This window comes from Kryptolebias marmoratus, linkage group LG1 (assembly GCF_001649575.2).
Source record: "Kryptolebias marmoratus isolate JLee-2015 linkage group LG1, ASM164957v2, whole genome shotgun sequence".
Taxonomy (NCBI): Eukaryota; Metazoa; Chordata; class Actinopteri; order Cyprinodontiformes; family Rivulidae; genus Kryptolebias; species Kryptolebias marmoratus.
The window spans coordinates 7,776,804-7,789,467 of record NC_051430.1 but is presented as its reverse complement, the minus strand read 5'-3'; the positions used below and the strand labels follow the sequence as shown (position 1 = coordinate 7,789,467).

At 41.8% G+C, this 12,664-nt stretch overlaps 1 protein-coding gene across 4 annotated transcripts in view; it reads right to left on the bottom strand.

The window, feature by feature from the left end:
- Positions 1–214: 214 nt before the first annotated feature.
- si:dkey-91m11.5 (BCR activator of RhoGEF and GTPase) overlaps positions 215–12,664 on the bottom strand; it is a 34,898-nt gene continuing 22,448 nt past the window's right edge. For 2 of the 4 annotated variants that reach the window (XM_025005596.2, XM_017414675.3), the window contains 15 exons: positions 9,972–10,093; positions 9,616–9,781; positions 8,918–9,037; positions 8,652–8,727; positions 8,464–8,568; positions 8,292–8,366; positions 7,697–7,794; positions 6,908–7,039; positions 3,842–3,901; positions 2,786–2,895; positions 2,468–2,607; positions 2,159–2,293; positions 1,973–2,078; positions 1,689–1,848; positions 1,516–1,605 (listed from right to left, as the gene is read on the bottom strand). In XM_025005596.2, the coding sequence (XP_024861364.1) occupies positions 1,516–1,605; positions 1,689–1,848; positions 1,973–2,078; positions 2,159–2,293; positions 2,468–2,607; positions 2,786–2,895; positions 3,842–3,901; positions 6,908–7,039; positions 7,697–7,794; positions 8,292–8,366; positions 8,464–8,568; positions 8,652–8,727; positions 8,918–9,037; positions 9,616–9,781; positions 9,972–10,093 (1,695 nt within the window). Of the gene's footprint in view, positions 1,606–1,688; positions 1,849–1,972; positions 2,079–2,158; positions 2,294–2,467; positions 2,608–2,785; positions 2,896–3,841; positions 3,902–4,462; positions 6,865–6,907; positions 7,040–7,696; positions 7,795–8,291; positions 8,367–8,463; positions 8,569–8,651; positions 8,728–8,917; positions 9,038–9,615; positions 9,782–9,971; positions 10,094–12,664 lie in introns of those variants that run through there. The other 2 variants (XM_037975858.1, XM_017414676.3) reach the window with 2 other exon arrangements.

Below are 12,664 nucleotides of genomic sequence, written 5' to 3'. Positions count from 1 at the left end.
TATTTATGAAATAATTCACCTTTTAAAATGCTCCAGAAGAGCACAGTGTGTCGTGTGGAGATGGTCTTAATTCTGAATTGTCATTTTATAAACGTGAAAATTATGGGATTTTTAAGTAAAGGAAAGAAAAAAAAAAGTTTGTGTAATTGTGACACAATTGCAGCATATTTATTTAGATGAGAATTTATACTGAGGTGAAACAGTCACAAAGAGATAATGCTACTAGGTTTTTATTTACATAAATCATACATCCATGACACAGTGGCCATCCTTAATGTCACTAAGAGGTATTGCTTTTTTAACATGACTCAAAAGCTTTCAGGGTTACGGTTTGTGTTCGACTATTAGAAAACAGATTGCATGTACACAATGTATTTTCACAGATCTTTAAACAGAAACTCTGGGTAAGAAGCCTCCTAATACTTGAATGTTTAAGTACGACTGAGCTGCTGCACTTGGAATGTCTTACGGATAAACATTTAGTGTTTCAGATCATATTTTTTTACAGATGTGTCATATTGTCAACCTAATGACAGAAAAATACAGAGAAGGAACAACAACAACAAAAAAAAGCAGCTGATTAAAAGTTTCAGACAAAATCTAAAAAGAAACAAGAAAACAAAAATGTGGCCGAAATTGTAACGTGAAAAAACAAAACAAAACCAAAAGACATCAGCTTTGAAAACGAAACTACATACAGCACAGTATACAGTCCATGAAGGAAAAGTTAAGAAATGTAGTTTTTTTGTTCTGAACTGATTTTCCTTTCACCTCTCTGCGTCCTTCATATCCACTTTAAAGTCCATTCGGACACCGCTAGAAGAAGCCAGGAGCTGTCGAAGCTCTCTGCGGCACAGAAAAGCAGCACAGCGTCCGCTCAGCGCAACATGCCTGCATGTTGGTGTGTCAACTACAGCTTTAGTCTCATCCTTTTAATTCTCTACAAAACTCAGAGTGTAAACATCAGGAGAACAAAATTCTCCATTGGCCGTCAGCATGGGAACATTGGCACAGGTGAACTTTAAACAAAGTCAAATAGTTTAAGAAGAAGAAGAAGAAGAAGAAAAAAAGCTATAGCAAAGAAAAATACACATCTCATTATCCAACTATTCATCCACTGCCAAAAAATAAATCTTTAAAAAAAAAATTAAATTCCAGAAACAGTAGAAGTACCCCTCTGAATAAGGAGATAATGTGCACAGTGACAGAGCAGGGCATCAAAACATCGAAGTACAGTAAATATTGCTTCTTCAACTCTAAATTAAATAAAAAAGTAATGATATATTTTATCCATTCCTCCTAAAGGAATGTCTTATACGGACACAGCAGGTTTAAGTAAACAGAACACACATGTTTCTTTAATCTCTCCCCCCAACAAAAAAAAAAAAATGGCTTTGACCTTGGTGGCTGCTTCCAGCTTTTAAAACCTTTACGCTGCCCCCTGGTGGCTAACAGAAGTATATCAGAGTAAAGCAGCCGAGCGGGACAGTTCGGAGCAAGTTCATCATGTTTCTGTCATACTTCAGTAGAGAAGAGAAAGCTCTGACGCTTGCTGTCGGGTATTGGGATCCTATCCAGCTGAAGGAAGTAAAGGAGGACTTGCACCTTCGGAGAAACACAAGAAGTGATCAGATCCACACACTAGCTTCCTAGATTCTACAGTCGCATTAGTCGCTGCTAAGTTTTACCTGAGCCATGACCTCAAGAGACCAGCTGTCATTCATTGAGATCGGCTGGGAGCTGGTGGGGGTTTTGCTGTCTTTTTCAGAAGGTCGAAGCAAAGTAGGACCAAAAACTGTGGCCAGGTTGTGCAGAGACATCTTGTTGACGCTCTCGTTTTCAGCCACCCTTCAAAAAGCAAAGCCAAAACTTTGATACCTACTAAATACTAACCCAAACAGACCATCTTTAAAAGTTTTTCACTGGTGACAAAATGTACTAATAAAATGATCCCCAAAATGCAGGGATTTACCTTTTTAAGTGGTCAAGAATAAAGAGAAAAGTCACCAAATTAGTCTCCGGCAGAGACAGCAGCAGGTTGAGCATGCAGCTCTCCTTTGCCAAACTATCAGACAGACCTGCAAAACAAATGCACTCAACATTAGAACACTCATTTAACTCATTAAAACAATGGCAACATGAAGAGGTGGTGTCTGACCGATGCCTCCAGCAAAGTTGGGGTACAACTCATCAGTGAAAAGAGGCTCGGGAAGCTCGCGGAAATACAGCTTCAGTGTTCCAGCGATGGCGTTCACGTCCATTTCTCTCATCATAAGTGACACGTCCTTATTGTCTGCAGGGAACGTCAGACAAGCTGCAAAATGAGCTCGGAAAAACACAACTAAGCAGTGTATGAGTCACACGCGCCACACTCTGCCTTTAGATTCATCTAAATGTCCCCTCTACCCAGCCTTCCAGTCCTACATTTGACAAAACACTTTTAGACAGAAACTAAATTGAAACCTACTTGAGTCGAAAGCGGCCTTGAGAGCCTGGATGTCTGTTGCGACGCCAGACACTCTGTAGATCCCCACCTCCTCCATCCCTCGTCGCTCGATCTCCTCTACACACTGACGAACAATCAGTGGGACTTTGGAGCGTTCACGCCTAATGACAACACAGAAACACAGGAAGGGGGGCTTACTTGGTACAGTCTTTTAAAAATACAGGATTTATGTAGCTGCGTCGTGGTTTCAGGAAGCTTCGATTACAAACACCGGTTCAAACTCAAAACTCATTAAGACAACAACAGAAATAAGACGCTGAACTCAGGTCACCAACTCACTTAGTGACTATGTTGATTTTCACCCCAAAGACGCCGGACTGTTTCCGTGAAGGCATCCGCTTCAGACTGAACTCTCTGCTGGTGAACTTCATTGAAAGCTTCACCTCAACCTGAAACAGGGTGGGAAAAAAAACTGTTTATGGTACCTGATGCTGACCAGGATCACGTCTACTGAGCACTATTTACCAAGACAACACAAGACCAACAAGATAATAAATGTTACGCATCATGTAAAGAGTCCTAACCCGACTCAGTAATGTCATTTTTACAGCAACCTTAACTTAGCTACTGGTTGCTAACAGTAATAACTATAATTTCTGTCTCAAACCTGCATGGATTCATGTCCAACACATCCTGTCCACCCTTTACTGTTGGACAGCAGCTCTACTTTATTAGCTTCTGTCACAGTAAGGCCTTTAAAATGCTGAAAAAACTAAAGTTAGCTGTTGCTTTAGTTTTAAATTAAAAAAACAGCCACATAAAACACTTCTTTATTTACGTATGCTCCTTCAAACAGAAAAATAAAAATAAAATATATTTATCATCAGGTGCATGACAAATAGCACTACTTTCACAAATTTACAACCAAATGTATTTAATTAATATTTACCTGTAGGATGTACTCACTATACAATAAATCAACAACATAGCCTGAATCTGTTAGGATGTACAGTTTTAGAAATCTAGATGTTTCTTTCAAGCACGCAACACTTTTAATACCGCTTTAGATAATATTAGATACCATACTGCTTTATTTCTAAGGCACTTAAAAAAAAAACATAACAGCTGACCAAAGTGCTGTACAAAACAATGTAAGAGAGTAAATAATAAAACAAAAGGAGCTACAGAACTTTTTTTTTTACAATAGTACAAGTTAGAAAGGTAGAGATTAAGACACAGACAATAACTCACTCTGGGTTAAAAGCCAAGGAGAAAAAGTCTGTTTTTAAGCTAGATAATAAATACGTGCTCATATTTGTATTTGACGCTGTGAACCAAACAGCGCGGAGTTATTGTTACCGAGTACCTTCTCATCAGATTGGTGAAAACACTTACTCCATTCATGGCAATCACTGTCCTCTGCCAGTCTTTATTTTGGAGTGTCTGGGGGTCCAGCTAAAAAAGAAGCAGAAAGAAAAAAAAAAGCACAAACATTTATTACTTGGTTAATTTATTTTACTGATACCCAACAGGAAGTGTCCCTTTTTGAGCAGAATCTGAGAACCCTTTTGATAAAGGTAAACAAAAACTCTTGTTGACTGGCAGGGCTTACTTTGATCCAACTGCGTCCTTTGACTAATAAAGCATGGGCTTTTATCAGCCGTGATCAGCCGTGATCAGGCGTGAGTAATGTAATAGCAGCGTGTCCTTGTTACTAAGCTCTGTCCCTGTGCAACACGGCAGATGTTCTTTCGCCCAAGAAATCTTCAAATCTCATTCAGATAATCCTTTGCTTACAGAAAATCTATTTACTTACATAACAGTTGACTTATAAAAAAGAAGTAATAATAATAATTACAGGCAACATTCTCTTCTAAATCTCCAAGAAAATCAAGCCCTAAAGAATGCAATCAAATGTGGATATTTCTAGGAAATGAGCAAAGAGGTGTCTGCCTTTTGCTGTATGAAGATCCCAGAAACAGTCATTTACCACATGAGTCTGTCCTCCCTCTTTACCTTTGGTTTGATAAGACTGCTGCGGACCCTGTCCCACAGACGTGACCCCGGGGGCTTCTTTGTAGCCTCATCCTCCGGTCCACTCCGATCCACACTCTCCTCCTCGTTAGGACTGCCTTCACTCATTCTTTCTGGCATTACGTTTTCCCCACGACCGTTACTTCCACCGAAACAACAACGGACAAGCCGATTTTCTACAGCTACAACTAGCTTGGAAACCTCAGGGCAGACAAAAGCAACAGATCCTTAATCCCTAAATAAAGAGCCTCTAGTGGCATCTTCATCAGCCTCACTAACTCCTAAAACAACTTTCTGAGACATCCCCGCCGGTCTTGCCAAAGCCAAACTCCAGATTCCTTCAGTCCAGTGGGAGGAGGAACAAAGCCACGCAGCCGGCGGACCACTCGCCTCTGTATTGTTCTACCTCCCAGATGGATTAGTGGGATTAACTCGAGAATCCCCTCCTACCCTCATTACCAACGCGCTCACGCCTGCCGCTGGGAGGAGAGTCGGCTGGTGGCATCTCAGGTAGCTGAACAGGATCCTCTTACGCCAAGCACGTATTAGTACTAGTGACCTTTAACACTGGAACACGTGCCGCTCCTTCCCCGTATCTCAAACACCGTCTTGAACTTACATTCAGACTGTAAACATGAGAAACTTCTTCCTTTGGGCTCTCGGCTGTGGGTAATTTTTTCAAACCTTTTTCTTTGCTAACAAAGCAGGTCCTAATGCTCTGACTGGCTTCATTTAATACATAAAATGTACTTTTTGTTTAACTGTTTGGAGATTTTATATGATTTGATCTAAAAGTCATACAAAACATGCAAAAACTTTAGCTTTTAAAGGTAAAAGATTTGGATATTTACTTTGCTATTATTTATGCTCTTGTTTTTTTCAACTGATTTTTAAAAATAATATTTGCAAATGAATAAAATTGAACACAATTAAAATATTTTTTTCTCTGCTTCATGGTACTGGAAGGTATGTAGGGAGCTTCTAAAATGTTTTGTGATGTTTTGGGGGGAAGGGGGGTTCTCACTTTCCTCGTTTGAGTTGCAGAGGCCTGCAGTCCGGTCGCTTGAATTTTGAACTTCATCAAAAAGATTGTACAACCGATTTTCTCTCAAAAATAATCACAGAGTCACTGCGGGCTTCTCGAACTCGTCTTGATTTTGTCGCTGTTGTCTCCAACCTGTTTCAGACAGAAAATACTCGAGACTCCGTGTAAAAACCACAACTATGATAATTAATAATGATAAAAACACTGGTCTAAATATGCCTATCTTTATTTCTAAAGGGTGCTCCAGTAGACTCAATCCATAGATGATATCAGCATAAGTTTGCTGCCTGCCAAAGTGGGTATGATGCCTATATCATACCCAGGGGTGGGCATTATTTCATCACGGAGGTGGGCGATGAAATAATGTGCACGACCTAGAATATAGCTTTGTAAGCCATTCACACAAAAAGAAGTCGCAATTTTCAAAATTTGACCACTTTAAACACAACCAAACTGGTTGCTTGGTCACAAACAAACAATTCATTGAGGATGCAAATGAAACTTCCATGTTTTTCTTACAATACTGAGTGAAGTTTAGGCTCCCAACAGCAGTAGCTCAGTGAGATTTCACCTTAAGGCACAGCAGTCAGTCATTTCTTCAAAGGCTACAAACAGAAATGGCTCGTTTGAAACAGGGCTAAAACAGAGGTTCACAGCTCAAGTCTAATGATCTGTGACATACTTTGACTAAAAATATATATTTTTTTTAAAGTCTGTGGACAGCAGACTCAAACTACCTTATTTAAAATATAAGATATTGGGGCTTTAGCTTCTTAACGTTTCTAGAGAACTACAGCTCAAGAAGCAACTGAAGATCCTCACATGTGCTCTTTTTCGGGAGCTGAAATCACTGTGGTTCGACCCACCTGTCAGCACCGGGGGAATCCCTTCACTCACCGGTCAACCGGCGCCCCCCACCCCGTGTCAGACTGCAGAACGGCGGCAGCAGCTACATTCGGTGAACCCAAAGTCTAATCCACCCTCTGTCACAACACCCTAACAGGAGGTCAAGCTGGAGTGACCCTTCGGCCGCCTCATGACTCACCCTCTACAGCAGTAAAAGGCCCTCGCAGCGAGGGATTAACCAAGAAAGATGAGACACCACAAAATAAGAAACTGCAGCAGAAAGACCACATCCAGTCTGAGGTCATAGAGTCAGTATCTATGCTGTCATGTATAATAACTAACTTCACTTATTACTCAAATGTTTATAATGTATGTTCTTATCATAAAAAACATCCTTTTAATGCTTTCAAATTCTGAAAAGCAATAAAATCTGTTACTGCTTGGGCTTTTATCACCCAGTACGCATCTTTAAAATGCACTCTAAGAGCCTGACAGAAACCTTTGCACCCCTCCTCCGCGACACAGGCCCGTCTTACCTTTATTTGTCCTTTAGCCACAATCTTGTCCGTGACCTCTCCTTCCTCTTTGCTCTGCTTGGTTTTAACGCTGCACTTCTCATAGCACAGCAGCCTCAGCGTCTGAGAGCCCTCCAGTTCAATCTCAAACTCCTTGAATGGAAACGGAGCGAATGCACGTTAGGTTTCTGCAGTCCGGAGCGGTTTTTTAAGACAAAAATTTGCAAACTTCATACATGCAAATTTGGGAAACTGCTCTGGTTTAATTTCATTAAGTAATAATTTGTAGAGAAAAACATTTTCTTGGCTTTTTGTAGAACATCACTTTACTACTCAAATCCCTCCACTGGCTTCCTGTAATTCTTACAACTGATTTTAGGATTTTAGTTTTTGTTTTTAAAAGCCTACAAAGGCTTTGCTCTCAGTATCTTAGTGACACGATTGACAGGCATACACCTCCCAGATCATTAGGATCATCTAATGGTAATCTATTAGTGATTTTTAAGACTTAAATGATGAGAAAGGAGGCTGCTCTTAGTTATTATGGCCCCAAACTCTGGAAGAGAGCTGCTGATTCCTTTAAAGGCTTATCTTTTTACTGATTTTTTCAGCTAATATTGTTTTTTATTGTTGTACTTTTTTCTTCTTTAAAGGACTAACCTTTAAGTCAGATTGTAATTGTTTGCAGTCTAATTCTATAATGTTTGTTTGCGAAGCACTTATCAATCATTTACTCCTAAAAAGCACGCAATACAAATAAAGATTTATTGTTATCGTCGTTATCTTCTGCAGTTTTATCTGCGGTCTCACCTCATTCCAGTTGGGTTCTGTAGAGTCTCTGTAAACACGTGTCTTGGCTTTGTTGACAAAGTAGCCAAAAGAGTCCACCTCAAGGGAGCAGTACAGGTCTAAAGAAGACAAACAGAGTTGGTTTCCACGATGAAACCAAAAGTGAAGCAGAAACTTTTTACGAATTTACGTGAGTCGGCTTGTTGAGACATGCTCGCGCTGGTTTGTTGTGGGATCTGGCTAGAACAACATGCTGCCTTCATCAACAAAACTCTCTCATTCCTATGTTGTCACATCTACTGTCTCGCTGTCCAGCAGGTATTTTAAGCTCTGAGACAGGCAGTCTCCCTGATTATCACCCCAGCTCTCTGTCGGGGAGCACCGTCATTTAGGCAAGCAGTGATTCGAGTCGTCAAAGACATATTTCAGACAGCCTGTACGCAGTGTTCCTGACTAATCCCACTTGTTCCCCTCAAGCTGCCCTCCCAGCTGGCAGCCGCAGAGAGAGAGACAGAGTGGGGATTAACAGGGAGGATGATGTGGCACCACATGCAACCGTGAGAATTATCAGCGAGATGGTTTCTAATCAAAAACACCAGACGACGATAACCCTTACTTAAGCTCTGTTTGAGCCCAGATGCAGAGTGGACAATCACATTCAGGAAGCCATATAAACCAGAAGATTCGTCATCTGTGCAGAGAATGGTTTAGGTTAAAGACTAAACATAATACTAAGGCTATATTACAAGTGCATTAAATCCTCGGGCATACAGTGCAAGAGGTCCTACCTTCCTTATTCATGGTCATTGGAATAGTATGAACAGTTTGGAGCTTCACACATGAATTAGTGAGCATCTGCAGCTCCAGGGAGGTCAAAGAGAAGCTCTTAAAGCCTGAAAGTCACAGTTTGGAGGGAAAATTAAATGACAGCTCATGGGACCAAAATAACCCCAGGTGGTATAAAAATAAAACTCACACTTCTTCTGCTGCTCACGAATAATCTCCCTCCACTCTGCTCGCTCATAATCAGAGGAAATTAAGAAAGTGAAACCCTGAAAGACATTAAAAAATTATTTTTTTGGTAGCTGCATCCTTTAATTCTACACTACCAACAGCAGAGGGCAGCAGAAATCAAATTAAAAGGCCGTTATTATTCGTACAAGATAGGTTCAATATTGTTTTGCAAAGATTGCTCAATAAATGAACGCTGAAATATTTCAATATTTCTCAGTCTCGACTCACTTTGCCGTTTCTGTTGGCCACTCTGAACGCCATGTTGGGAGACATGAGAAGCAGCAGAGATTCTTGTTCAGATAATTTCTTCCTCAGTCGCTCAATCGCCTTCGATCCTTTGGTTGTCCTCTGCAGACATAAGCAGGAAAGTTAAAGCTTTGAAGGGCTCACAGTGTGGAGATCATGTTCGGCTTACATGCTTAAGTTCCTCATTATTGAACGCTCAGTGGAAAGGTGGGCAAACCTAATTGTGTGCGTTTGCTTGTCTGTTGGCAAAATAACTCAAGAACCACTGAATGGATTTTAATAAAACTCCCAGAAAGTAATCATTGGTTACACCTCTACAACTGATTAGGTTTTGAAGTCAACCTGAATCAAGATGGCTGCCACAGCTAACAAAGTTTAGCAGGCACAAAAATGGCTATACCTCAGTCAATTTTACAGCTATTGGACTAAAATTTGGCGTAGCAGTAGCTGAGTCTTTCTCAACACATATTCGAAGATTGCACAAGATTTTTGATCAAAATTTTAGTGACACCCTTCAAGAGAAGCTAGTTTTATTTGATTTTTGTTTGTCCTGCAGGCTTTGGTCCAGACCCTCATTGTCCTGGTGTTTTTGTATACTGCAGCTGGGTCAAATGCCTAAAAGAGTCTCAACAGAGTATTTCTTGTTGAAGAAGTTCCAGTGTCAAGAAGACGGTCCCCACCTTCTCCCTCTGGATCTCATTCTTGATCTGGGAAATCTTTATCTTCATCGCGTCGATCTCTTCATCCTGAACCAGAGGGATCGGGCTGGACTCGCAGTCGTCGATAGTTTGGAAGGTCAGGTCGGCCAGCGGGATGTACCACTTGCAGTCGTACTGTTGCCCTTTCCTGAAGGACAGAACGAGAACTTCTCAAGTTTTCTACAACAGTAATGTGGTCCTGTCCTCTGTTAGCAGCATGAAGCACACAGCAAGGTCAAAAAGCCATGAGCGGAACTAAAACCTTTATGTTCCAATAACAAAACAGAGGTATCTGAGTAACTAAGAGGAGTGATTCTCCCGTCACAGCAGGGCCTCACCCTGCAGCCTGTTTCTTCAGTTTGGTGCAGAGCAGCAGGTCGGTGAAGAGGAACACGTGACGGAGCTTCCTCGAGCCCTCCACCAGCTCCACCATGAAACGATCCCTCAGCAGCTGCCGGTTCTGCAGAAGAAAATCAACGGTCACTAACGTTAAAGAATCCCTTGCTTGCAGCTTGATCCTAGTACGTATGTAGATAAAAAATTTCAAAAGACAGATAAATAAATTTAGTGAAACAACTGAGACAACCCAGCCCTCTCGCAGCTCTACAACTCGGAGATATATTTCGTAGTAGATTCAAAGTTTAAACAGGTCACAGACTTTACAAGTCTGAACTGGCATTTTGCTATATTTTATCGTTTTTACACATCTAGGCCTTAATTTTTGTTTTACTTTTGGAGAGTTTACCACAGAATGATCACCATACTTTAAGTTCAGCAATCCTTTGAGCTGCCTAAACTCTTAAACTGTTGCAAAACAACTCATTTTACTCTCACAATATTTACCCGTTGTACACAATTTATACATCAGAACGTAACCGTTTTTGTCTTCTTTCACCCAGTGTGACTCTCACTGCTATAGGACTGACAGTTTTTCTATGCATAAACAATGGGGACCATAATGAGCCACTGGCAGCCACTGGTCTATTTTCTCTTTTCACTTCTTATACAGTTTACAAATCAAAACGTCTGCATTTTTGTCAGCTCAGGTTATTACAGAAGTAAGCCCCAAATTATTATTGGGACCTGGAGCGGAACGTCCATCCATCTTCTATCGCTCATCCGTGGTCGGGTCAGAGAGGCAACAGGTCCAGGAGACTAACCCAGACCTCCCTCTCTCCGGTGACACTCTCCAGCTCCTCCTGGGGGATCCCAAGGTGTTCCCAGGCCAGAGAGGTTACATAATCACTCAAGTGAATTCTGGGTCTGCCCGAGGTCTCTTCTTAGCGGGACATGCCCAAAAAACCTCCAAAGAGCGGTATCCAGGAGGCGTCCTAATCAGATGCCTGAACCACCTAAACTGACTCCTTTCGATGCAAAGGAGCAGTGGCTCTACTCTGAGCTCCCCCCGGATGACAGAGCTTCTCAGGCTGAGCCCAGCCACCCTACGAAGGAAGCTCATTTCAGCTGCTTGTATCCAGGATCTCGTTCTTTCGGCCATGATCCAAACCTGATGACCAATAGGTGAGGGGTGGAACATAGATGGAGCTGTAAATCGAGAGTTTTCCCTTTCGAATCAACTCTTCACCATGACCGATCGGAGCAACGCCCTCATTACTGAAGACGAGGCAGAGAAAAAAAAATCAACTTTCTGGAGCAGAACGTTGTTTTTAGAATTTAGAGCGGTAGCTGCTTTGGCACACTTCAAACTTTCTTCAAAAAATGTTCTAGTTTGGATTGTTTTAGGTGTTGACCTGTGTGGGCAGTCACTATATTGTAAAATCTTGACATCAATCAAATCACAAGAATCTGAACTTTCCGCAGGTATGTCACATGTACACTCGTGTACACAGAAAAGTTTAAGGTTTTTTGGGATTCACAATATTTTTGCGTCGACATTTGTTTAAAACTACTTTACATCTAGTTTTGCTGCAGCTGCTTTCAAATCAGGTTTGTGTAAGTCTGAGGTTTTTCTTTTCTTTTTGTTTGGTCTGCCTGGCCATAAAGAGATATTATGACAGAGTTTCTTCTGCAGGAGGAGTGCGCCTGAATTTTTCCTCTGACCTCTGACCTCCGGGCTGAGACTTTTTACAGTGACAGCCCATGCAAGACTCCACCACCCCCCACACCAACCACAGCTTGGACAAAAACAAGGAAATCGCCGAGGTGCAGTTTTTCCCTCTTGCTGCTCTCTGCGCACTCCAGCTCGGTTCTGGCTTGTTCCAAACATGCTGCTGAGGAAACTCACGCATGTTCAAACAGTGTCCTCGATTAAAAGGGCCCCGCAAGGGTTACATCCGCTTATTGTTTTGGGACGCAAACGTGACCACGGCTCAATAATCTGATGGAAAACTAGGAGCCGCTCAGAGATGTCACCAGCTCTTTTGTCGGCACTATTGTTTGACACTGAGGCATGTACAAGAAGTGAAGCTAAATAAACTCTATGGTTTGAATGGTTTTGGGTAATTACAGGCAGTTACTGTGGAAAACATCAACAGATGCAAGTTTAGCCAAGGGTAGCTCCTATACAACAACAAACTCATATTTTAAACTGAAAGCCAAGACTTGGCTTGTTATCTGTCCATCTCTTTGCGGGATTTCAGACTTCCTAAACAATGTGCTGAAGAATGTTCCCAAGAACTTTGGTTTAATAACCTACCCCAGCGGGCAGGACCAGTTCCTAGGAAAAACAGAGGAAGTCCTCAATCAGGTCATCTGATTTAGAGCCATGAGATGTATGGTGAACGGAGGTGCTACAAAGAGGAAGCGCAGATAAGTCCAAACCCACAGCCAGTCAAAAGGTGGGTTAGGAGGCGGAGTACAGAAGGCCGTCTGCCGGTCATTTCTGGGAAGCAGAGTCAACGCTGCAGAGGGGAAGGATGGGAGTGAGCGAGGCCGCAGCCTGCAGTTTTCCTGGTTTGCTACATGGAGACCCCTCGCCTCCTGTGTTTGCTCTGCTTTCGTCAGAAGCTTCCTCCACGCTCTGCTTCTTTCACAGCAGACAGACCGAAATGAGTCAGCAGCAACCTGACTC